General features: G+C 31.9%; 1 protein-coding gene across 3 annotated transcripts; it reads left to right on the forward strand.

Annotated features, from left to right (window-relative positions):
* Window positions 1-27,436, forward strand: LOC132729998 (synapse-associated protein 1-like). Of its 3 annotated transcripts, XM_060715838.1 has the most exons (9): window positions 3-522; window positions 3,297-3,379; window positions 4,951-5,097; window positions 9,562-9,701; window positions 11,532-11,623; window positions 12,045-12,086; window positions 12,955-13,131; window positions 21,232-21,326; window positions 23,959-24,149. In XM_060715838.1, the coding sequence occupies exons 1-8, from the start codon at window positions 264-266 to the stop codon at window positions 21,324-21,326; spliced, it is 1,035 nt and encodes a 344-aa protein (XP_060571821.1). In that variant the 5' UTR covers window positions 3-263; the 3' UTR covers window positions 23,959-24,149. The 3 variants fall into 3 exon arrangements, with proteins under 3 accessions (XP_060571820.1, XP_060571821.1, XP_060571819.1); XM_060715837.1 differs by lacking the exons at window positions 4,951-5,097; window positions 21,232-21,326 and adding an exon at window positions 5,151-5,297 and having other exon boundaries at window positions 1-522; window positions 23,959-27,436; XM_060715836.1 differs by lacking the exon at window positions 21,232-21,326 and having other exon boundaries at window positions 6-522; window positions 23,959-27,436.
* The last annotated feature ends 418 nt before the right edge of the window (window positions 27,437-27,854 follow it).

Raw genomic sequence — 27,854 nt, forward strand, 5'->3', positions numbered from 1 at the left:
ATCCGGAAGTCATTTCTCAGCTCAGTCTATTTGCTTTCTTTTATCTTTTCTTTTCTAATTTTCAAGTATTCATTTTTTGATAACGTTTTATCCATATTTATCAAAGGCGAAGGAAAATACACAACAGTTATAAATCAATTAATCGCAAGGTTAAAAAATAATTTCTAGTACGCAATAATATCAACTTCCGGTTTAGTCATTCACCTTCGACTGTTGTTTACATTTTGGCACAAAAGTAAGTTACGATTCTTACAACACTAGCCATGTTTAAGAACGTATCCAAGTGGCTAGGTGTTGTAGACAATACTGAGGAAGAAGAGACATTAGCTGTCAATGCAAAAGGAGAGGAGAAAGTTGTTGAGCATCAAGTGAAACCCACTGACACGGTTCAGAATCAGAATACTCAAGAAAGTGAAAGTGATACGGAAAGTAAAAAAGAAAATGACTTAATTTCACCTGAAACTAAACAGACATTAGAGGAAGTTTCGGCTAAAGCAATAAGCACAGCAAAGGAATGGGGAAGTAAGTTGCAAAAGATTTTTAATAACATCATGATCTAGATTTAGCCTTAGGTCCTATGAAACTTTGTTTTGAAATCCTTCATTGGTTGCAAATAATCCCGTGTGAATTTCACCTGACCGGGTGATGAGCGGAAAGTTGCATCTATAGCAGGGACGTTGCAGTGACAATCCACCATTTAAAGAAATCGCAGGGATCGGTGGACTCTGACAAAATGATAAAGCTGAACTGTACCTTCCTGATAAAAAAAATTGCATCACACACAAAAATTTTGTTAAAATCTCCAGATTCAATGCATGAATTGATTAAAGACATGTCACATGATAATTGTTTGTTTCTCACAAAATTATTTTGTTTCTACACGCAGATATATGAAGAGATTTAATTGTAATTAAAGGTATTTTCGTTCTACAATCGTTCAACAACAATAATAGCACACATGCATAATTACATTAATAACAATTACCACTATTATCAAGCTGTTTGAATTTTAAAATGACTAATTTTGATTAAGGCACAAATTCTAAGTTAATAACCTTCTTTTATCCAAAATAGGATGTTTCACAGAAGTAATTCTAAGGCCGATTTAACTTATTTGAGGCCGATTTAACTAATTTTGGGGCCAATTTGACTAATTTTGTGGCTGATTTGCCTTTTTAGCTCGACTTTTCGAAGAATATGAGAGCTATTGTAGTCGCCCCGGCGTCGGCGTCAGCGTCCGCGTCGGCGTCTGCGTTGGTTAAAGTTTTTTGTAAAGTCAAATATCTCAATTATTACTTGAGATATTCAACTGAAACTTACAATACTTATTTATAGTAACAAGGTACATCAGATTGACAAGTTTGATAACTCTGCCTACAATATTGACAGAATTATGCCCCTTTTTAACTTAGAAATTTTGGTTAAAGTTTTTTGTAAAGTCAAATATCTCAATTATTGCTTGAGATATTCAATTGACACTTACAATACTTATTTATAGTAACAAGGTACATCAGATAGACAAGTTGGATAACTCTGCCTACAATATTGACAGAATTATGCCCCTTTTTAACTTAGAAATTTTGGTTAAAGTTTTTTGTAAAGTCAAATATCTCAATTATTGCTTGAGATATTCAATTTAAACTTACAATACTTATTTATAGTAACAAGGTACATCAGATTGACAAGTGGGATAACTCTGCCTACAATATTTACAGAATTATGCCCCTTTTTAACTTAGAAATTTTGGTTAAAGTTTTTTGTAAAGTCAAATATCTCAATTATTGCTTGAGATATTCAATTTAAACTTACAATACTTATTTAAAGTAACAAGGTACATCAGATTGACAAGTGGGATAACTCTGCCTACAATATTGACAGAATTATGCTCCTTTGGAACTTAGAAATTTTTGTTAAAGTTTTTTTGTAAAGTCAAATATCTCAATTATTGCTTGAGATATTCAATTGAAATTTAAAATACTTTTTTGTTGTAACAATGTACATCAGTGTGCAAAATTGCATAACTCTGCCTGCAATATTTGCAGAATTATTTGCCCCTTTGAAACTTAGTAATTTTGGTTAAAGGTTAAAGGTATTCAAAGATATTTACTTGAAACTTTACACATGCACTTAGGGTCATAATTGGAGGGTCATAATTGTATGTCACTGACCAAGTTCCATAACTCTATCTTGCATTAAGGCTGATTCATATCCCCTTTTCTACTTAGTCTCTTGGTTAATTTTTACATGCAAGTTTTACATATCTCAATAACTATTAAAGATATTTATTTAAAACTTCACATATGCATTTAGGGTTATAATTGTAGGTCACTGACAAAGATCAATAATTCTATCTTGCATTTAGGCTGATTTTTCTCCCCTTTTTCAACTTAGAAATTCATGGTAAAGTTTTGTTTGTAAGCTGTTATCTCAATAACTACTGAAGGGTTTGTCACTTTGTGCCTTTTTTGGGACAATTTTATGCATTCATTATAATAAAAAAGCAGTGATTTCTTGATAAAACATCTTAATAACAAGCCTTTGTACCTTTTCTGTCAAATTTATGTATTCATAGGTAATTAGTATTATTATATTCAATAAAACACCCTTGTGACATTACCTTTCGAATAGTCAAGCCAATACTGTATAATTAGACTCTCTCTAAGGCCTATAACATGAATTTATAAAAAAAAAATTAGCCCTTTTGTGAACTTAAAAAATTTAACATTATCAAGGCTCTTTTACTATCAAGCACTTAGAATAGTCGAGCGTGCTGTCCTTCCGACAGCTCTTGTTAAAAATGTATTGAGGCAGATTTGACTATTTTGAAGCCGATTGCTAGTTAGATCTGGGACTGATTTGACTTAATTGTTTGCCGTTGGCAAATGAGTGATTATTTTGAAAACTACATTAATAACAGGACACCAAAACTAAAGAGATTTGAGAAATAAAAATTTAAGCATTTCTGGAGCATTCACCCAGAAGATCAACAAATATCCTTTCACTTCATACAGTTAAAAGATTTATCCAGTTTTCAAACAATGTCACTTTGTGGACTTAATCTCAAACAAATAAATTCTTAACACTCCTTGCATATTTTTAACTGAAAACAATATTTTTGCTATTTTTAAACTGGTTGTCACGTTATCATTTGTAGGTCAATGTTCAAATGCAAAATCTTAGTTTCTAAGTAAAGTTTTTGGAAACAAACCTTATTTTAGTGACACCTGATGAAATTTATCAATGCAGGTTGTTTTTATGAACATAAAAAGAAATATTTTGTCTATTTTGTTTTTCAGGCTATTTGTATACTTTTGGTGTTCATGCAACTGAAAAAGTTTCTGAGAAGGCAAAAGAGATAACAAAGTCAGTGGAAGAAAAGGTAAAACATTCTGTTACTAGAAATAATGAATGAAGTACCAGTGTGCATAAATTTCACAAATAACTCAGACCTTGAAAAAAAAAATGAATTTTCAAATTTGATATTCACTCTTTAAATGCTTAGAGGCAGTAATGGCTTGCTCAAGATCGTATTATGTATGCCACTTGTATAAAATAGGCTGGTTTGGATAATTTTCCTGTCTGATGTGATATATATTAAAGTTTTAAACACTTCTTTTTGCATCATTTTGATGAATGATATTGGGTCATGTTCCAAATCTCAAAAGCATGTTATTTTCCCAATTTCAGGAGAAAATTTCCAATTAAAGTTCCTCAGCAAATCCAAATAATTAAATGTGTTTATGAGTGAAGTGTTTTAAAGTACTAATAAAAAAAAGGAATTGAATCAACAAAATATTTGATTTGTTTGTTTTATTTGATATATGTAATATTGTGTGATTTTTTCCAATTTGTATAAAACAATGCTAAAATCCTAATTTTGGGGTTGGGCCATGTTTCCCAGAATGGTGAGAAAAAACCTTGTTTTTTTACCCTGTTTAAAAATGGTATTAAGGTTTAGAATATACATAAAAATGAATTCACATACATGTACATTTAATATTGGCTTGATACAAACATATTCTTGTATTAAAGCTGGTGCTAAGCTAATAAGTATAATTTTGACAACAATATATTGCAATAAAACTATGCAATGTTTTATTGTATTAAATCAATTTCCAATTTTTCTAGAACTTAATATATATTCTTTCATATATATACATGTATATTGTGACTGGGTAGGTAATTTAAGGAGTATGATCTGAATAAATCTCTTGAGTTTTAATCTACATGTATGGCAGAAGGCACAATGTTCAAAATGAGAGAAAATCCATTCTCTCTGTTACGGAAACTCACCTGCAGGATGAGTGGCAAATAAGATGGAGAATTTTCTTAAATATTTTATTTTAGATTTTCATAATCTGCATATAAGACTTCTAAGGTGTTCAGTAATTACCATATAATTAACCTTTTACCCCATGAGCATATTGCGAAAAATGGCCGTTTTCATTGAAAAGCCTCCTGTAACAAGTTCAAACTGCTATGAAACTATGAAAAATGCGTCAATACTGATGAAACTTGGCACAAATGTTGACTAGACCATAGCCTCTGTAACAGCATTCAGTTCTAATAGAGACAAAAAATAATATTGAAAGAAGAAATTTATATCAATAAATATTTCATACAAATAAATGTAGGTCTTAAAGAGTTTTGCTTGTAATCATGACTTGCTTGATTAACATAATGACTTGTGTGATACAAGTAACAGTGAAGAATATAAATACATGCATTCAATTTAGATAAGGTTATTGGCAATTATTGCTTTGCATAATAAAACAATAAAAACATTAGTTGCTTTAGAAAGAAAAGTGAAAGTTTTTTTCTTTTGAAAAAAAAAAGTGATTTAAATATGCCCTCTGGGAATATTTTATTCAACAGATAATTTATGTAAAAGATGGTCATCTTACCAGTATTACTTAATTGTTGATTTATAATTGTTGATTTATATTTTAGACATTTTTACATGACTTCAACAAAGAGCAGTTGTGTTTTGTTGAAGAGAAAAAAGAGCGAGACAAAAAATCAGAGGCAGCTGTGCCCCCGTGGGTGGGGTATAACGAAGAAGATGCCATGAAATCTCAAATTCTTGCATTGTCTCAGGTAAGAGGTAAACTTTACAAATAGTTTTAAACTGCATGTATTTCTGTATTCAGACAATCATTGGTGACTTCAACAATGAACAAGACATTTTTGTGTCTGAGAAGATGGAAAGAGTTAAGAAATCGGAGGCTGCTGTGCCCCCGTGGATCGGTTATTCTGAGGAAGAAACAATGAAATCTCAAATACTTGCATTGTCACAGGTATAAATGTGGGCAACATACTCATAGAGGGATAAAATTAATAATTATATGGTATCCTAAAATTTTGACAGGTTATATATGACTCAGTATAAATGGCTGGAAGCAGATATTATCCAAGCCATAAAGACAAGATTTATATTGCTAACAACCATTTATACATGACCATGTAATCTATCAAAAGTCTATATATTGTTTTTATGATACTGCGCAATTGCTTTCTTTGATTTGTAATAAAGTCATAAACTTGCACCAGCTGTGTATATAGATTAGATTACAAAAAGATCACGATTATCCAATGAAAATCAACATTATAAATGTGCAGTATTATAATATTGGATTTATAGACTTATGTAATGTATAGGAACGAGAAAATATTATGTGGTTGGCACTATTTATATATTGATAATAGTGAGTTTCTTTTTTATTAGAGTTTGCTTTTTGTTTTATGCTTCTTTTAGTTTGATGCTTCCATTGATGTAGAATACAGCAGCAGCAATTCTCAGTTTTTAGCTCGACTATTCGAAGAATATGAGAGCTATTGTAGTCGCCCCGGCGTCGGCGTCGGCGTCAGCGTCCGCGTCGGCGTCTGCGTTGGTTAAAGTTTTTTGTAAAGTCAAATATTTCAATTATTACTTGAGATATTCAATTGAAACTTACAATACTTATTTATAGTAACAATGTACATCACATTGACAAGTTGGATAACTCTGCCTACAATATTGACAGAATTATGCCCCTTTTTTAACTTAGAAATTTTTGGTTTAAAGTTTTTTGTAAAGTCAAATATCTCAATTATTGCTTGAGATATTCATTGAAACTTACAATACTTATTTATAGTTAACAAGGTACATCAGATTGACAAGTGGATAACTCTGCCTTACAATATTGACAGAATAATGCCCCTTTTTAACTTAGAAATTTTGGTTAAAGTTTTTTGTAAAGTCAAATATCTCAATTATTGCTTGAGATATTCAATTGAAACTTACAAATACTTATTTATAGTAACAATGTACATCAACATTGACAAGTTGGATAACTCTGCCTACAATATTGACAGAATTATGCCCCTTTGGAACTTAAAAATTTTTGGTTAAAGTTTTTTTTGTAAAGTCAATATCTCAAATTATTGCTTAAAAGATATTCAATTGAAATTTAAAATACTTATTTATAGTAACAATGTGCATCAGTTTTTGCAAAAATTGCACTAACTCTGTCTGCAATATTTGCAGAATTATTTGCCCCTTTGAACTTAGAAATTTTGGTTAAAGGTTAACGGTCTTCAAAGATATTTACTTGAAACTTTACACATGCACTTAGGGTCATAATTGGAGGGTCATAATTGTATGTCACTGACCAAGTTCCATAACTCTATCTTGCATTAAGGCTGATTCATATCCCCTTTTCTACTTAGTTTCTTGGTTAAGGTTTACATGCAAGTTTTACATATCTCAATAACTATTTAAAATATTTATTTAAAACTTCAATATGCATTTAGGGTCATAATTGTAGGTCACTGACAAAGATCCATAATTCTATCTTGCATTTAGGCTGATCTTTTCTCCCCTTTTCAACTTAGGAAATTCATGGTAAAGTTTTGCTTGTAAGCTGTTATCTCAAATAACTACTGAAGGGTTTGTGCCTTTTTTTGGGACAATTTTTATGCATTCATAATAATAAAGCAGTGATTTACTTGATAAAAACATCTTAATAACAAACCTTTGTACCTTTCTGTCAATTTATGTATTCATAGGTAATTAGTATTATTATACTCAAGAAAAAAAACCCTGTGTGACATTACCTTCCGAATAGTCAAGCCAATTCTGTATAATTAGACTCTCTCTAAGGCCTATAACATGAATTTATAAAAAAAAATTAGCCCTTTTGTGAACTTAAAAAATTTAACAATATCAAGGCTCTTTTACTATCAAGCACTTAGAATAGTCGAGCATGCTGTCCTACCGACAGCTCTTGTTTTTTTGTGTCCTAGCTCTTAAACTGTTTGAATTTACCAGATAATACCTTACCTAGTTTGCCAACAACATGGTGTCCGGCCAATCTGTATATCCATAAACTCTAATTTTTTATAGTATATTAATAGTAACATCCCATAAACACCGAAGATTTTTTACTTGACCTGACTAGAAATTATTTTTTAAAGATAAATGTTCCATTTGATGGAGGTCTAGACTAATAACTTGTATACAAAATTGTAGGTAATTTGCTCTCTCAATTTTTTTCAGAATAACTATTTGAATTGCAAAAAATGACTCAAAATTAAAAATAAGGTTTCAACACCTATAACTCAAATCGGGCTAAAAATAGCACAAATATACAATTTTCAATTTATTCGGATTATATTTCTTAAATATCTTTTGCATATCTTTCAGTTTTAAGTGACCCAGCAGATCTTTGTAAGGAATTCAAAGTTTTGTTTTTAGGCTTTTGGACCTTAGTGGAGTTCCTTTTATAGGCAGTTTCATTTTCAAATGTGGTTGGGTATGAGTTATCATGAGTTATTATTTTAGAAAACATGTTTTGACCAAAAAAAAAAATGTGGATGGTAAAAATGATGGTGGCTCTTTTCCAGTGTTAATTGTAAAAAATAACTAATAATATCATTTTGATGAGTGGGTCAGTCAAATAACTCAAACCTTTTGGAAAAAAAACTGAATGTAGCAAAAAAGGTTAAGTTTTGTTAAGTTAAATAGCATAATACATTGATTGACAGCAAAGTAGCAGAGGACTGGCTATTCTTATCAGTAGAATTGCGAGTAAAGATAACCAGTTGTGTATCTCACTGTATAAATTGTATGTAAAAAAGGTCTGACTTGTGGTAGGTTTAACCGTAAATTTAAATACCTTCAGTGTCAAACTAAGTGTTAAAAAATAAACTGAGACGAAGCTAAGATCATGTGCTTTTCATTAGTGTAACAAATTGTAAAATCGACCATTAAATTGTCTCTAAGTTGCGGTTTAAAAATGGCTAAATTTGTATTGTTTTCGCATTAGAGATATCGATTTTACTCGAAGATAAGGAAAACAACACATATTATTTCACTCGATATTCTTCATATAGAGACTGTCAATGAATTATTTTAAGTTCAATAGCATAACTGGTCATACTTCATACTGGTAATGTATGCTGTTATTTCATAAAAAATACATTTATTAAAAAATATTTAAACAAATTAAAACCAAATATTAAAATATTATGTAATTATTTAATTGAATTGAACAGGTTATTTATAGCACAAAGCAGCTTTATACATGGACTTCATACCCTTTCATTGTATGTCATTACTTTATATGAGCCGTGTCACGACAAAACCAACATAGTGGGTTTGCGACCAGCATGGATCCAGACCAGCCTGCACATCCGCGCAGTCTGATCAGGATCCATGCTGTTCGCTATCAGTTTCTCTATTTGTTATAGGGTGTGTAAGCGAACAGCATGGATCCTGATCAGACTGCGCGGATGTGCAGGCTGGTCTGGATCCATGCTGGTCGCAAACCCATTATGTTGGTTTTGTCGTGACACGGCTCAATTATATATTCCACTATCTTATGCTCATTGTGACATTAATGATTATAATAAAAAATCATATAATAATAGTTATGATCAAAATTCATTTGGATAGTAATGATTATAAAAATCATAAACAGTGTTTAAGATCCTGTATGTTGTAATTGAGGTTGTATACCACACTTAAGTGAAATTATGTATATGTATATAATTATGCTTATAGAACAATTTTCAAACATCAAAGAATATGTAAAATATGTACTGCAAATATTTGTACATATTATATGTAATCATTAAAATATATGCATTCATTTCTTATTGAAAAATTTGATTTAGACTTTATAGAAAATAATGTTTTTATTACCTGCTTTTATTTACATGAAATGTGAAATTTGGTTATATCTTAATAAATAATGCTTTTGGAACTTACAAAATTGATAAATCTTAATTTGAGCATCATATTTATGATATAAAACTTAACCATAAAAAATTTGTGTTACAGGATCTTTAAACTTGAGCGTAAAATTTCACCAAATTTATTTGTTTTTAACTTTGCAGATGCATCAATCATCCAACACTACAACAGATTGTGTTTCAGTTTTTCTTTATGTCTATTCAGGGCAGTATTTTTTGCATCTTCACTTTGTATAGGTACTGGTATATCAGCAACCAGATCTATATAAACATTGAATTAAATAAATATAGTAATTTAAATTTTTGAGTGTGTTTGTACATTTACAGGACAAGAGAAATTTTCTTAGAAATCCACCAACTGGTATACAGTTCCAGTTTGACTTTGATTCAGTTTTCCCTGTTGCCATGGCTACGCTTCAAGAAGATCCCAATTTACAGAAAATGAGATTTGAGCTGGTTCCTAAACAGTAAGTAATCCATATTGATGAATTAAGTTTTTATAACCCCCGAAACGAAGTTTTGGGTGTATATAGGACTTGGTCGGTTGGTCGGTCCAGCCGTCCGTTGCATTTTCGTTGTCCGGAGCATAACTTGCAGACTAGTGGTTGGAATTCAATACAACTTCATACAATGGTCAAGCACATTAAGAGGAAGTGCAGTGCACAAGAACCATAACTATCTAAAGTAACTATAGAGTTATTCCCCTTTGCTACTTTTCCATTGCTTTCTTTTGTCTGGACCATAACTTGAAGACTAATTGTTGGAATTCACTATAACTTCATACAATGGTCAAGCACATTGAGTGGAAGTGCAGTGCTTAAGAACCATAACTCCATCTTCACTTATTACAGAGTTATTGCCCTTTGTTACTTCTCCTTGTCCGGTGCATAACTTGAAAAGTATTGGTTTGAATTCAAAACAACTTTATCAAACAGTCAAGCACAATAAGAGGAAGTGAAGTGCACAAGAACCATAACTATATCTAAAGTAATTACAGAGTTATTGCCCTTGGGTGGAATTCAAAACAACTTCATACAATGATCAAGCACATTGAGAGGACATTGTGCACATTGTGCAGTGCACAAGAACCATAACGTCATCTTCACTAATTACAGAGTTATTGCCCTTTGTTAATTTTCCTTGTCCGGAGCATAACTTGAAAACTACTAGTTGGAATTCAATACAACTTCATTAAGAGGAAGTGCAGTGCACAAAAACCATAACACCATTTTGACAAATTACAGAGTTATTGCCCTTTGATACTTTTCCTTGTCGGGAGCCTAACTGGAAAAGTACTGGTTGGAATTCAAAATAAGTTCATACAATTGTCAAGCACTATAAGAGGAAGTGCAGTGCACAAGAACCATAACTCTGTTCAGAGTAATTATAGAGTTATTGCCCTTTGTTCCTTTTCCATTGCTTTTTTCTTGTCCAGAGCATAACTGAAAACTAGTAGTTGGAATTCAATACAACTTCATACAATGGTCAAGGGCAATGAGAGGAAGTGCAGTGTACAATAACCATAACTCTATCTTCAGTATTTGTAGAGTTATTGCCCTTTGTTCCTTTTTCTTGTCAGATGCATAACTTAAAAACTAATGTTTAGAATTCAATGCAACTTCATACAATGGTCAAGCCCAATGAGAGGAAGTGCAGTGCTCAAGAAGCGTAACTCTTTCTGGACTTATTACAGAGTAATTCAATAAAACTTCATCAAAGGTCAACCTCATTGAAAGGAAATGCAGCATACAAGAACCACAACTATCTTTAATTGCCCACAACCATAACTCTATTTCAATTCTTTTGCAAGATATTCTGTTACTAGTTACTTCCTCATTTCCAAAGCAGTCTTGCAGGGGTATCAATCACATTTAGTGATAGTTCTAGTTTGGTTTCCAGCTTTCTTTTGGTGAAGGAAAACTGAGAAAGCTTCTTTGGTTTAAAATATACTTAGACAGGTATCTGGTACACAGCTTTGGGAGTTAAATATATATCATTGTGCAAACAATATTTTGAAGTATATTTGTACCTTGAATGGAATTTGTCAACTTTATAGAATATATAGATACACAAATGAATAGAATAACATAAGTTAGATCTTTAAAATAAGTTGCAAACTAAATTTGAATAGATTAACATGATAAGTTAGATTTTAAAAATAAGTTGCAGACTATTTTGTAACAGAGTTGTTAGCAAATCTACATCTTCTGACAACCATGAAAAGTTTTTTGTATCTCAATGGATAACCCCTTGTGTTTTGTTTCAGTTTGTTGCAACATTATTGGTTTCCATTTCAGAATCAAGGAAGAGATGTTTTGGAGGAATTATTTTTACAGAGTTTCTTTAATAAAACAGTCTACCCAACTCACAACTCTGGCTCAACATTCAGGTGTGTATACTTGCCTATGACATTCTCTGGTCAATAACTTGCTGCAATTGTAGGTGATTAGCTTATACCAGTATAGAGCCAGGCCAAAGCCACCTCCATGCAGTCTGACCAGGCTCCATGCTATTGGCTGAGTAATTTACACTTTCGTTTTGATATCCATGAAAAAAAATTATTAACCCTTGACCTGCTGATTAACCTTTGCCACCAGTATAGTGCCAGGCAAACCTGCAAAATCTGTGCCGTCTAACCAAGCTCTGTACTGTTTGTAGCACAAGTTTTGTATTTTGATTTTGAAATCTCATTAAATTAAACTTTGACTAGGCTGTTCCAAATTCACAGCGTGGCAAATGAATTAGACAAATTCAGCTGGTCGATGGTTAGTAATGAGCAAGTATAATTTATTTTGTTTATCTATTTACAGATGGTAAATCTCATGGATCTCGGGAATCCCTGTCTAGCAGTGGTAAGTATAAATAATGTAAGGTGATAGTTGTAGGTCTGGTCAGCATTGATGTTAAAGAATGAGTCTAATGGTCATTTGTTTCTCATTGCTGATTCAGATCTCATGTAGGAATAGTAGTTGGTACTTGTTGGGAAATTGGTTAGTTATCCAGGAAAGCGTGTAAGATGGACTGACTGCTGAGATATGGCCCAAAATGTGTTAAAATCTGCATTTAAGCCAAACAAACATTATTTTGTGATTAGACATGATACTTTGATAATGACTGCATCGGGTGATATTTTACTAAAGCAATGCTGTCAGTCATTTTACTAAAGTAATGCATCAATATTGATGATTATGCTCATTGCTTATATTACAGCTAAATTGGGCCAGTTTAAATATCTGTTGCTTAATTGCATTATATATTTTGTACCACACATGCATTGTACTTCTGTACAAATTCAATGTTGTGACATTTTTTTGTTTAAATTATTAGCATATAGTGCATTGTAAAATATTGTGGATTTTATCTTTCAATCTTATTTTATGACTTAATTGACCAAATAAATATAGCTTTATAGTAATACTTGTAAGTGGTTGAGTTAGTGACACAGAAATATTTTCGAATTTTGCGGAATGACAAAAATCTCTTAAATTTCTTCTAAAGTAAATATCAACCAACCTGTCATTTACTTCTACCCTTGCATGATTCGCTAATATTTCCTCAGCGAAATGTCTGGAATTTTAAATTCGCTAAATTTTTGTCACACAGAAATATTCACTCGACACTTATACAGTATTATTTTTATTTGAGACATTTAAAGCATTGGTTAATTAACATAATTTTAATTGCATTAATTTCAACTATAAAACATTTGAATTAATGTAGGTAAATCTTCCCCAAAACCTATCAAGAAACAAGACGAGGAAGTTAACGAAGCCAGCAGTCCACAGGAGAACGAGTTTGTTAGCGATACATTCCAGGATGATGGAAATATCAGTGACGAGGATTTGAAGAAAGAAATGCAAATGCTTGGTATGGAGGATGACCTTAAAAAAGATGAAGGTCAGTAAATGAAGGTCAAAGGTCACATGTTATGTAGTCTAAAAGACAAGGAATGTTGAATGTTGTTTGAACTTATTTTATGATCCATATAGAATAGTGTAATGATTTGTGTATCTGTATCAGTCAGTTTGCACTTGAGAAACCTCATACGAGGACAGAATGTTGATAAGCTGAAGGTCAAGGTCACAGTGACCCTGAAACGTTGTAACGTTTTCAGAGCTATTGTCTTTGGTTTCCAAATTACTCATGATTTCTCCTATGGTAAGAGTACCAAGGCAAGTTACACAAAATGATAAAAAACAACACTTGAATCATTCAGCTTGATACCATTCTTGATATCGCTCAACTTTCTCTTAACTTGTCTGTTAACTATGGTTGTTTTCTAAAAATTTCATGATCGGGTAGTTCCCCTTTTTGACAATTACACCTGTTTTTTATTCCATTTTTTGAATTCTTTGGTATGGGTTTAGAGATTAATATTATCATTTAAATTTAAGCTGCAAATTAATGTGTAGCTGATTTTTTATAAAGGTTTTGCACGCTTGAACTCTGTACAGCTATTTTAAAATTTAAGGGATTTCAATACAGGAAAAAATGAGCTACCAACTGGTGGCAGAGGTTAACCAATTTTGGCTATACAGAATGTGAAGGGTTAAGCATATTAAATTTACCACAAAGCTGAACACTATGGTGTGAATATTGTAACAGCAACACTGACTGATCGGATAAAGTAAAGCTATGATCTTGTGTCATGTTAACCATTTAGCCTGCATGGATGAACAGATTCTACCCATGTGACCAGTACAAACCAAGATCAGCTGGCACACCGATGCATTCAGTACATAGTTTGAAATATTCCCTAGAAATGATGAATAGTTTACTTCAGGTTAAAAGATGGACCACTCCATTTAAGATGTTTAAGTAAGTTTGATGTGGTTTAGAATTTTAGATACTTTATATTGGGTATTTTTGCAAATGTTTAAAAGATGACTTTTCACACAAAAGTATGATTAAGGATAAGCATGCTGTGATAAAGACATTTATTTTTTATTGTCCGTGACATATGTACATGTTAAAGTGTAATTGTGGCCCTGTAAGTTAGCCATGTGTTTATATATCATCTCTTTACTACAGTAATGGGTTAACAGGGCTCCAGATAAGATGTGTATACGCGTAAATTACGCATGGAAATAACACGTTTACGCATTCAAAACAAAATTTAAGCGTATGAAAAGGCACACAAAGTTCAGGTTATGCATTGAGCAACATTTCTTTCGCAAAGTAAATTTGGTGATTATCTGATTTTTAATTTCGTCTGAACGCTTTGCAAGCGTCTACCGGTAACTTCCTGTAGTTCCGACCATCATCGGTTGTTATCGTATGTATAGTATGGTGGTGGAATTAACTTCGTATGAACGCTTTGCAACGTGTAATGGTAAACTTCCTGAAGTTCCGACTATCATCGGTTGTTATCGTATGTATAGTAAGGTGGTGGAATTAACGCAATTTCATAAACATCAGGTACAATGTCACTGTCAAAAGACTCGTATTTTCAGCCGAAAAAAAGCGACCCAAAAGTAATTGTGAAGGTTATCATTAATGAAATAATTAGCGCTGCGACATATAAGCAACAGAAACATCCCTCAGGTTCAGATAAAACGTATGACGTTTGGAAATGCAAGATTATAAAACAAGGGAGTCCAAAAAGCAAAAGAAATGACTGACATATCTTGTATAACAAGTATGATAATGCAATAAGCATGGAAGCATAATAAATGTTTTACTCTTTTACATACATTTTAAGTTGTAAAAATACTCTTGCCAAATTTCAGATTTCATGTTTTACTCATTCACAAAAAAATCAATGAGTAAATACTCATTGCCCTAAAAAATTATCTGGAACCCTGGGTTAACTCCTTATATTATTTAATAGCAGTTAACTTGTTACTGCCCCAATGTGATGCATGTATTATAGTTGTGCAATATTTGTTTCTATAGTAAATTTAGTATTTAAGGTTCACATTGTCACCTGTGAAATATGTGTTACTGCTATATTATTAGCATGGTTAAACTATCTTGCATGGTTTTGAAATATTTACTTTAGCTGAACAACAATGTACATAGAAACAGCAGGGCTATGATCTTCTCTCAGGGCATGAATGTAACACTGGGCTATGGTTTTGCATGCAAGTCGTACCGCATCAACCCATAGCCTGTTGAATTTGTGTAATGATTTTCCCTTCTTTGAAAATGGAGCAGTCAGATTAAAGTTTAAATTTGTATTTAACAATTTGTTTGGTCATGAACTGTAACAAGAGCAAGTAAGGGTACAATTTGATTGAAATGATGGGACACTTAAAATGTGGGCAGTATTTGATAGCATGTTTGATCAAATGTCATATTTTACTTTTGATGAAAAAATTATGATTAAATTTGGATTAATGTACAATGTTCCATACATAAAATGCTAGAGGGAAAAACAAGTATTGCATGTAGCCTGATCTACCTTTTCCCAGTTGAAATTCCTTGTGCACCAAGAAATTTGCAATAGTCAATCCAAAATAAAAAGACAGATAAATCAATATTGACATATATCATAGATGCCACAATTAATCATTATCTTAGCATTTAAATCTATGACTGTTTATAGAAAATTGAATTATTCCCACTCGCACTTTGTTTTTATTTAACATTTTTTTTAATATTATCTCATTCTGTCTAGTGTGTGAAATGTTTTGTACTAATTTCAGCATCATGTCAGCAGAAAATGCTCTTTTTTATGCCACCGCAGCATCTGCGATGTGGTGGCATATAGCGATTCACCTGTGTGTGTGTGTTATATAGATTATATAGTGAACTTAAAAAATCTTAATGTGAAAAACCACTAGTCCAATTTCAACCAAACTTGGCAGGATTGTTCCTTGGGTGAAGGGCTTCCAAAGTTGTTCAAAGAATTTCAGTCCATGCAGAAATCTGGTTGCCATGGCAACCAAAAGGAATTATAAGAATAAATTTAAAAAATCTTCTTGTAAAGACCCAAAAGGCCTAGAGCTTAGATATTTTGCATAAGGCATTGTCTGATAGACCTCTAACAAGATTGTTCAAATTATAGCCCTGGGGTCAAAATTGGCCCCGCCCCGGGGGTCATTGATTTTCACTATGTAATATAGTAAAAACTTGAAATACCTTCTTGTAAAAACCCAAAAGGCTTAGAGCTTAGATATTTTGCATAAGGCATCATCTGGTAGACCCTTACCACGATTGTTCAAATTATAGCCCTTGGGTCAAAATCGGCCCCGCCCCGGGGTCATTGATTTTCGCTATATGTACATATAGTAAAAACTTCAGGGTTCCCACGCTGTCCGGGAAAACGGGAAATGTCCGTGAATTTGAAAACAGGAGCTCCCGGCCTTGAAAAGTCCGGGAATTAGTGTTGATACATAAAAAAGTCCGGGAAGGTACGGGAATTAGTCTGGTAAAGGGGAGGTAAATCAAACAACCAAAATGGCGGTCTTAGCACAGTATATTGACTTCTGCATCTTGAATGTTGATGATTTTTCGATTTACAAGTGTTTTGGGAGGCCAAGTTTGACATTTATGAGATTTAACATTTATTTTCTGGTTACTATGGCGGTTTTGTTTGGAAAATGTTATTAGACAGTCACAAATCGACCACAAGTTTGCTTGATTGGCCCGTGCTAAGAAACATGAAAGCTCACAGGTCTGGTTGTTTCCTTGGGCAATTTGTTTAACCTTATTGCTCACAACCATGCTAAAAGCCAAAGGTAAATCAATATAAAATAAACAATAGTATTACATACATGAACTATTGTCAAGGCAGAGCACAGCCAGTTGGCCACACCATATTTAGGTAGCAAGAAATACCAAAATATTAGCCACAATATACTAAAAATGAATGTGTTATACTAAAAAAAGTGCTGTTTTAATCATGAATACAATATACACTTTCACTAAGATGTAATCAAACATACCCAAAATTTCATTTTTGAACCAAAATATACCCAAATACAGTATACTCCATGAAAACTATTAAATAAAAAAAATAATACGAATGAACTTGTATGAAATTACAACAAAATTATACCCTTCAAATTTAAATGTAGACAACAAATCTCATATCTTGCAAGTACATTTGTCTATTCATTAATGAACCTAACAGTTAGAAAAGCAAATGTCACTTTTTTTCTTACAACATCTGAACTGCCAATTTCAATGGAATGAATGAAAGTAATAGTTGGCTAAGTCACATTATTTTGAAAATATCGATTCATTTTCTCATTAAAATCTATATTGTATACAAATCAAAATGAATATTGCTATAATTGTGTGTGTTTGGGTATTTTGTGCTGCTGCCATATTTTGTAGAACCCGTAGCACTGGCTTAAGCAGAGTACAACATTTAAACATGAAAGTTGTGAAATTTTTAATGTAGAAACACCTGCAGGCAGTTTTCATATACCCTTCAGTGTGACATGCTTTTGCCATTCTATGCACCTAAGTGGACTGAGGTCAAATGTGAGGTTACTTATTAAGTACTATGAATATCTTGTAAAAAAGTGATCCCTTGGAAGCATTAAAAACACCAAAATTACATGAAAATTGCAGACAACCTGCAACAGTTGCTGTCACAAAGTAAATTTCATTACTTATAGACACTGAATGTATTTCTTAGATAGAGTTAGATTTATGTCATGAACTACATGTATTATATTGTTATTAAATGTTGTTTTAAACATTACCATGAAAATATTCATAAGACAAAAAAATCGAATAGCTTGAAATTCAATCTTCTAAAAAGTCCTTAAAAAATCAAAAAAGGTCCTTGATAAGTCCTGGAAAAGTCCTTAAATTTTCAAAATATCTAAGAGTGGGAACCCTGAAACTTAAAACACCTTCTTGTAAAGACCCAAAAGGCCTAGAGCTTAGATATTTTGCATAAGGCATTGTCTGGTAGACCTTTACCCAGATTGTTCAAATTATAGCCCTGGGGTCAAAACCGGCCTGCCCCAGGGGTCATTGGTTTTCCTTATATGTATATAGTAAAAACTTAAAAAAAATTCTTCTAGCAATTGACAAACGCTAGAAGTTAGATATTTTGCATGAAACATTGTGTTGTAAAACTCTAGCAAGATTGTTCAAATTATAGCCCTGGGGTCAAAATTGCCCCCGCCCTGGGGGTCATTGATTTCAATATATACATACAGTAAAAAAAAAAAAATCTTATTGTCTGAAGGTACAAGGCTTAGAGCTTTAATATTTGTTAAATAATATCATCTAAAGGTACTCTACCAAAGTTGTTCAAATTTTGCCATAGCCCTTGGGTCAAAATCGGCCCGCCCCGGGGTCATTGATTTTCGCTATATGTACATATAGTAAAAACTTAAAACACCTTCTTGTAAAGACCCAAAAGGCCTAGAGCTTAGATATTTTGCATAAGGCATTGTCTGGTAGACCTCTACCCAGATTGTTCAAATTATAGCCCTGGGGTCAAAATCGGCCCGCCCCAGGGGTCATTGGTTTTCCTTATATGTATATAGTAAAAACTTTAAAAAAATTATTCTAGCAATTGACAAATGCTAGAGGTTAGATATTTTGCATAAAAACATTGTGTTGTAAAACTCTAGCAAGATTGTTCAAATTATAGCCCTGGGGTCAAAATTGCCCCCGCCCTGGGGGTCATTGATTTCAATATATACATATAGTAAAAAATAAAAAAAATCTTATTGTCTGAAGGTACAAGGCTTAGAGCTTTAATATTTGTTAAATAATATCATCTATAGGTACTCTACCAAAGTTGTTCAAATTATGCCTCTTGTGTCAAAATTAGCCCCGCCCCTGGGAGCCAGAGGTTTATCTCATATGTATATAGTTAAAACTTAAAAAATCATCTTCTCTAAATTTACAAAGGATAGAGTTAAGATATTTTGCATGAAACATTGTGTAGTGAACCTCTAGCAAGATTGTTCAAATTATAGCCCTGGGGTCAAAATTGGTTCCGCCCCGGGGGTCATTGATTTTCATAATGTACATATAGTGAAAAAAATTGTCTGAAGGTTCAAGGCATAGATCTTTGATGTTTGATATATAATATCATATATAGGTCCTCTACCAAAGTTGTTCAAATGTCAAAAATTGGCCCTGCCCGGGGGCAGTGATTCTCATTATGTACACGTAGTAAAAACAGAAAATAAAACAAATGTTTTCTGAATGGGAGAAAGCTATAGCTTAGATATTTGACGTGAAATGTTGAGTGGTGGACCTGTATCAAGATTGTTATTAAACCCTTGCGTCAAAAGTATGCCTTGCCCAAGGGGACAGTGACCTACTTTCTTGTCCTTTGATGTACAGCAATGACATTTTGACCATGTGCACAGTTTTAGTTGTAAAATTTAACTTTGACCTAGATTTTGATGATATGACCTACTTTCTTGTCCTTTGATGTACAGCTATGAAATTTGAACCATGCGGTGGCATAGCATTTTTCTCAAATGCAATCTTGTTTTAAAGATGAATGCAGAAAGTGTTCAAAATTGTAAAGACAGTCAAATGTATAATCCTTACCCAACTAAATATCTTAAATGAATGCTCTTTCTTTAAAGAAGAAAATGCAGAAAGTGTTCAAAATTGTAAAGACAGTCAAATGTATAATCCTTACCCAACTAAATATCTTAAATGAATGCTCTTTCTTTAAAGAAGAAAATGCAGAAAGTGTTCAAAATTGTAAAGACAGTCAAATGTATAATCCTTACCCAACTAAATATCTTAAATGAATGCTCTTTCTTTAAAGAAGAAAATGCAGAAAGTGTTCAAAAATTGTAAAGACAGTCAAATGTATAATCCTTACCCAACTAAATATCTTAAATGAATGCTCTTTCTTTAAAGAAGAAAATGCAGAAAGTGTTCAAAATTGTAAAGACAGTCAAATGTATAATCCTTACCCAACTAAATATCTTAAATGAATGCTCTTTCTTTAAAGAAGAAAATGCAGAAAGTGTTCAAAATTGTAAAGACAGTCAAATGTATAATCCTTACCCAACTAAATATCTGAAATGGACTTCTCTATCTTTCAATGTGAATAAAACCATTCATCATTTTAAGGGAAAATTTTAAATTATGTTTTTACTGAAAAGTGAAATGTGCAGACAGATGAGTTGACTTATTGTGGTCTGTGCTGCTGGTGGCATGGGTTTACTCAGTTGAAGCACGTTTGATTAAAATGATAAATTTTGTTTGTTTTGCAAAGGGTCACATCATGTGTGAATATACATTTCTTAATCTCTTTGTATAATTGTTTCCATGATTGATTCTTTCGTAAAATGTTTACACACTATATAGATGTATGCAGCTTTAAAGAATTTGGAAATCTTACTCTGCACAAAATGTATCTTATTAGCTTTTTATGTCAGAGTGTTGATTGTGTGCCATCTGTTTGTCCACACTTTCTGGAACATCTCTGAACCTTTAACAAGCAAAGTGATCATATTATTGTAAAGATTTTGAACAACTCTTAAACAGATCATCATATAACATGTCCATGATTATTATCAACATGCATGGGAAATCGTGACTAGAATTATTATTTTGGCAAGATGAATTTTTAACCTTGTCAAAAAAAAAAAAAAAAAAAAAAAAAACCATTCTTAGTTAAAGAAGATTGGTGGTTCTACGTTGCATAAAATGAAATGTACAGAATGACGCCTGGAGATTTTCTTATACAGTAAAAACTTATTTTATATACTGGACTTTGAATTGGAAACAGTCCAGTATTAATATGAGGGATTCTGATATCCAAATAATTGAATAATGAATATTAAGCAGTCAACTTTATAGATCATGCTCAAATTACACAGATGAACAAGCTGATCTAGGTTTAAACTTGTGGCATTGGCAAGTCTTGAATGTCCATAGCCCTCATTAAGGCTCAATGTAGATCGAAAAAAAAGTAATAATTTTAGAATATTTGGGAAAAAATAAAGAAATAGACTGACCACAGAAATGAATACAGCATTTCATAGATACTGGATTTCTAAAATTAGCATACAATTACATAAATGGTTGATGATATGTCTGTCTGTGCAGGAAATGATGAAGATGATGATTGGGAACAAGCTCTTATTGATGAATATTTAGCTTTGCACCAGGAACAAAAACAAGATGAGCAACAAAATTCTTAGGTAGGACCACAGAGGGCACATCATCTTTACTTATATATTCCAATAACATGTTAGGCTTTGATTGATTAACATGGCTATTATTGGGGCTAGTATTTAGTGTATTATTGGGTAGAAATCTTTCAGAAATACTTGCAGCGATGCAAAATTTTTAGATAAAGATCTTAACAGATTAATTATTTTTCAAATTTCTTATTTGGCTATCTAATAATTTGTTCAAAACATAACTTTTTATACCATTCAAGATGTATGGTTTAATTATTTCTATAAATAAGATCTTTATCTGAGAAAGGAGGCTAAGGGCGATAACTATGTTAACATTCAATTGTTACAGGAGTTAGTTCCCTTGAAAACAACAAATTGTACAGATGTAAGTCAGTCAAATATAACATATAATAAAAATTTGTATATTTATATGTAGGTGTTTTCTAAAGCAATTTGATTTTGTATTTTACCAATAGTGAAGCTGTCTTAAAACATATTGATTAGGCAATGATGAGTCATTGACTGATTTTGTTAAATTAATGATAGAAAATATTTAAAATAACATTTTCATGCTTTAAAAGTAATGCCTAAATAGTGGTTCTGTTATATCTACAAAACGGACCAAGAATTAATTTATTGTGCTATTAAGGTGCAATTTTTAATATTTAAAAGTACATAATGCATTTTTAGCTTTATTTAGTATTTTACAGTAAAGCAATCATGTCCATTTGATTTTAAATCCCTTACATAAATATAATTGCTTCAAGAGGAATTAATAAAGTATTTCTTTAACCGTGGGTTGTTCTTCCTTATGTACACTGTCTTTCTGTTGTCTTGCATGCCATCCTAGCTTCCTTCTCGTGCTTGTAATTAAACCAACTCCTGTAAGATCTTATATATATTATGTCTAAAGCAGGACACCTCCAGGCTTGTGTTGATTTTTGTGAAAACTACAGTTACTCATATAAGTAAAATGTTGTCAAATGTATTTAATTTAGCTTAGCCTTAACCATTCCCTATACAGAAATAACCTTTTAATTGTTAAGAAATACAAAAAATTCTTACATGGGGGTTTTCCATTTTAATTTTGAAAGTTAATAGAACTTGTTAGACTGTAAAATAGTAATTCAATGTATTACTTATAGACCACTTTGGTTCTTCATTAAAAATTTGACATCATTATTATATAAGTAGGTCATAATTCTTGTACAGGTATTGTTTACCTTAGAGATACATGTTTATTTTTATTGTTTACTTTTTTGTTTCATTGTACAGAATTTAATAAAGATTTTAAGTAATAACTTGTCACTTCATCATATAAGTTCAGACCTATAAAAGTTGTGCGTGTGTGTATGCGTTTGTTTACCCTCGCCACAGGAAAAAGACCATATGGGCGAGCAAAAAAGTAGTTCTACTGTATTTCTTATATAAACTGGTCCACCTTTCAATCTAGGACTGTTCCATGACCAATTTTAGGTATATTAGTCAACAAACAGTATAGGGCCTGGTCAGACTGTACATCTGTGAAGTCTAGCCTGGTTCTATACTGGTGGTAACAGCTTATAAATTTTTGGTTCCAGCAAGTTAGGGGTTGATTTGCAAGAAAGATTGATTTTAAATATTTCACTGTCAAGGAATACAACAGTTTTGTTTTCTCATTACAGCAGCTGCTGTTTTCCCTGTTTACAAAAAAATGAACATATGTAATTACTTTCCATAAATGGCACCTAGAAAAAACCATAAATGGTACTTAGAAAAAACCATAAATGGCACTTAGAAAAAAAAGTTATAGGAAGACTTGATTTTTTGTGTAACAATATAAATACATTATTTAAAGCATAATTATGTTTTATGATAAAAAATAATCTGTTGAAAACAGGTAATATGCAAGTCTGATTTAATAAACTAAAATACTGAGCATCATTCTAGGGCTGTCTTTTTTTCCCTCTAAGTATATACTGATACAGGGTTTCTTTGCACTTAACAAAGTATGAATTGCACTTTACAAATGTTACTAGAAATTGGTAATCAAAATTAGAAATGTTGTGATTTTGTAAGATTGTAGAAAGTGTATTGCAGAATAAGTTTTGTTTTTAAACCATACCCACATTTATACATTTATCATAAATGGACTTGTCCAGCATTCAATATGGACAAACTCATTCATCATTTTTAGGGAAAATTTCAAAATATATATCGCCTTAATAGCAAACAGTGCAGACAATGATTGAATTGCAAAAATGTGACAGCTGATCTTGGTTTGCACTGGTCACAAGGGTAGAATAAGTTGCCCTCAGCAGACCAAAGGAAAAACAAATAATTTTAGCTTATGTTGTTTGTTGGAATTTGCTTATTTCTTTAGAAAACAATTTTGTAGTTGCAGAAAGCTGTTATCACCTTATGCATGTACACCCGCTATGATCCTTTTTATGAAAATGGTTGATTCATTAGTCTTGTGCAACAATGATTCAGTTCGCAATGTGCAATCCCTCTTAAAGAGGAACATAAACTTTGGTACTAATCTGTTTTTAGTCTGTAACAATATATTTAAACTACATGTATAACTAACTTTTTAGATTTTAAAGTTAATGAAAGTGAAGTAATAACAAATTTAGCATTAACAGTAATGTTTACAACTGTCTATTTTCAGATATGAAATTTGAAAAACCAGACGTACCAGAATGGGAAGAAGAATTACAACGCGAGCTTCAGGAATACGAAATGGTTAATGACGGAGACGATATCGATGACCCCGATATCGAAAACGAAATTCTTAAACAAATAGAACAAGAGTCCTCACAAACTTAGTCCTTTGTTATCAAGTGAATTTATTGAAAATAATTACTTGTTCTTGTTATAGAATTGAATCCTTAATGTTGATGTAAATATTAATCATTTGGCTTGTGTTTTTTTTTTCTTGGTTATTGCATATTCTAATATGCTGAATGTATGTTTTTTTTAAGTAGTTTTTTATGGTGAACTGTATAAGGAACTGAAAGAAATGCTACAAGTGCAAGCTTAAACTTAGTTGTGTATTCCTGAAGTGTATAGACTTTATTGGGGGTATTTTTGTTTTTTATAAAAAGAAATTGCTTATTGTGCTGGGACAATGGTTGTGTATAGTTTATTATCAAATATTGACAAGTATATTTGAGGGACATGTTAAGGTATAAATTTTACAATCATGATCAACAAACCATACCATATGATAGAGAGACCATAATTATCTTTATGGGACCAGTGACTTGGAGTCATTCATTTTCTAAATAGATCAGAATTTTTATTTGAATTATTCATTCTTGTGGGATACAAAATGTATGCAAGTTCTTAGTTGGTCCTTAACCGGCTTAATTTGTGCAACCGATTTGTCTACCTTTATATATGCAAAAGTCCATTTTAAAAAAAAGTTCTCAATCAAAATAGAAAAGTGGAGAATGCCAACAGTAAAGAGCCTGATAGGAATGTATCTAGGCTGGCCTGACTATACTTTGGCTAGCCTGGCTCTATACTGGTGACAAAGGCTAAACATTCTTTGTTTCAACAGGTTATGGGTTGTTAATAAATACAGTTATTTAATTTATTATAATGTTGTGTGTTAAGATTTTACAGCATTTAAATACATTAGAGCATTTCAATGAGGATAACTTTATATCAATTTGAGCTTTATTATTGTAAAATGTCAAGATCTGTTATCAGTCTATCATACAATGATGCATTCACAATTTAAATACTAACAGCTTAGCTAATGTGTTAGGAAATTTTCTGTAAATGTCAACAAATTTCATCACTGACACTAACCAGATTGTACGGTACTTTAACAATTTTGTCAGCTTAATTCAGCCTCATTTTATTTGCATTGATTTTAAAATATTTTTCAGTTTGTAATATTGTTGGTATTGGATGCAGTGATATCATAGGCTGTCTTATTTATTGATATATATTAACTTTGTTGATGTTAGCAGCAGGAATGAGTTACTTATGCTAACAGTAAACATGGGCCAGCCTATACATATCAATCCTTGCAGTCACACTTCACAACTTTGTTAATGGTTGCTTAATTACACCCTGGTATTACAACAGCCAGTTCCATATCAAAAGAAGGTCGAGCACATTATGCAAATTTAGCTGTAAAAGAGTAAAAAAATGAGTAAAACAAAGGTCTACATGTGTAATAAAGATTATTACATTGTATAGGCATGTTGCTCATTTTTGGAATGCATTTGGATAAAACACAGATATTCTTTTTTCATAATATGAAAATCATAGACTGTCATGCTATGTTTATTACCCATGTTTAATTCTGCTGATTTTGTACAATAGAACTGTCAAGCTTTAAATTTTGAAGTATTTCAAAATAATACAAACCAGCAGTCGACTCTGTGCAATCTGAACATATAGGGCATATGTGTGTACATGCTGACCGGACTGTACTGGAGGCATAGGTCCAAATATCCCAGCTATTGGTCTTAAGTGTTGAAAATGCGATATTAAATTTTATTGTGCTTATCAATTATTGTCAGGAGAGGGTTTTTTTGCTGCTATATTTACTGTAAAGCATAGGAGATTCTTTATATAAGAAATACTGTGATATGAACTGTTTTGGTGTGTATATAAACATAAGTAGACATAACTATTTAAAATGTACATAGGAGGGTTATTTCAATATTTTATTGTTCATTGGTCTATGTACACTAAAATGTGATTGTTTGATTTTGAATTCCTTCCAGATATTGGTTAACTAAAATTTGCAGGTAGATTCATTTTGCAAAAGGGATTTTTTTTTTTTCAAAACTTCTTTTGATCAGTGTGAATTTAGTAATTTTGGACAGACTCCATTTGTCAGTAAATTTCAAAAAGCAAAATAGAAATGCCATTGCTCTTTTTTAAAGAAATGTACTATTCAAAGTAATTTAAGACAGAAAACTTCAGTGTGTTCAAACATTATAATCTTAAGTCAGTTGGTAGTGATAACTTAGTGGTTAAGGTGTTTGCCTCTCAATCTAGGAATCAAGGGTTTAAATACTACTTGTGTCATGACAAGGTTTTTATATGAAACCAGTACTGATTAGTTCGAGGAAGGGGTTAATACGTATAAGTTTGCAAAATTTAAATATATGAATATACATGTAAGTGAAAACTGATTATTTTGTCTGGATAAAGTTTAAAGAAATTGCTTAGCAAAGATTTTGTTTTTTTTTTGTAATATATACATGTATATGGAATCGTAATCTATACACTGTATAACAATATATTGTTGCACAAACTATGATTGTGGAAAAAAACTGCACACAGTTCTTGTACATTACTAGTTATCTGAAGTAGAAAGTGGCACATGTTAATCAACATATATGTAGTTTTTCGTCTGCTGGAATGATTCAATAAAGATTATGAAACACTCATTTTTTTCTATGTTCCGCTGTGGTATCTTAATTCTTAAAAAAATTAACTATACATCCAGCTGAATAAGGAAGGTCCAGTGGTTCTAGTTAGGTGATCATTGTGCCCGAGTTAAAATTTTGCTGTAGTGTAAATTATGATGGTTTTGATTGCAGATTTCTCTCAAGGACCTTGTAAAAGTAAATAACGTTCTAATAAAAAAACAACAACTGATGTTTGAATTCCTAGATCTGGTATTTATCCTGCCATTCATTGTCACTATTATGTGGACATGGAGAAGTATGCATTTAGAAAACACTGATCAATATTGTTTTAAGTTACCATAGGTGTCACATTAATATGTACCTACCTAAAAGTAATTCTAACAGTAATATTATGTTGGAAACTAGGGGAGTCACATGAATATTACGATTGATGTACAGATGTTCTATTTCTGGATGATTTCTTCTTCATTTTGATACATCTTGTTATAAAAGACAGTAAACTTAAAAATAAAATTTCATGATTTATGTGACAGAAACTTTGGGACGTATGCTAGAAAATAGATTTATATTTTCATCTGTATACATTGAATATATTTAATATTTATCTGAGTTTACGAGAGAAAGAGAGAGAGGAATACTAATATGATGTTCATTGTTTTGTTTATGTTAAAGGCATTGATGTATATGTGTAACCCTTTTTGTTGTTATCATTACTGTACTATAGAAATAAAGGTGAAAAACATGCAATTACATGAAATTGTTTTAACTTGTAGGATTTAGTCTCGAGAATTGTTTTGCATAGTTCACAGGGACATCATCATGGCCTTTTGCAAAAACAGTACAGTCAAAAGTTCTCAAAAGGAAATGGTCTTAAGCACAATAGGCATTGTTCACCATGTGTCGCAAGAGCACTAATACCTACTACTGTACATTGTGTATGGTATAAACATATTGGATTGTAGTAGAACCACCAACTTTCTGTAAGCTAGCTGGATAGCCGCCTCATTTTTTCTTTGTCTGGATCGGACCCACAGCGATGAGGGTGATATTAATTGAATGTATTTTCGTAGAACTACTCCATTTTCTGTAGCCTAGCACGAGCGACCTATCTATCCAATTTTGTTCCGCAGGCTTGAAGTTGATGCTGTCTTAAGAAAAATGGCCA

This window comes from Ruditapes philippinarum, unplaced genomic scaffold, assembly GCF_026571515.1.
Source record: "Ruditapes philippinarum isolate M1 unplaced genomic scaffold, ASM2657151v2 ctg3147_1_1_1_1, whole genome shotgun sequence".
Classification (NCBI taxonomy): domain Eukaryota; kingdom Metazoa; phylum Mollusca; class Bivalvia; order Venerida; family Veneridae; genus Ruditapes; species Ruditapes philippinarum.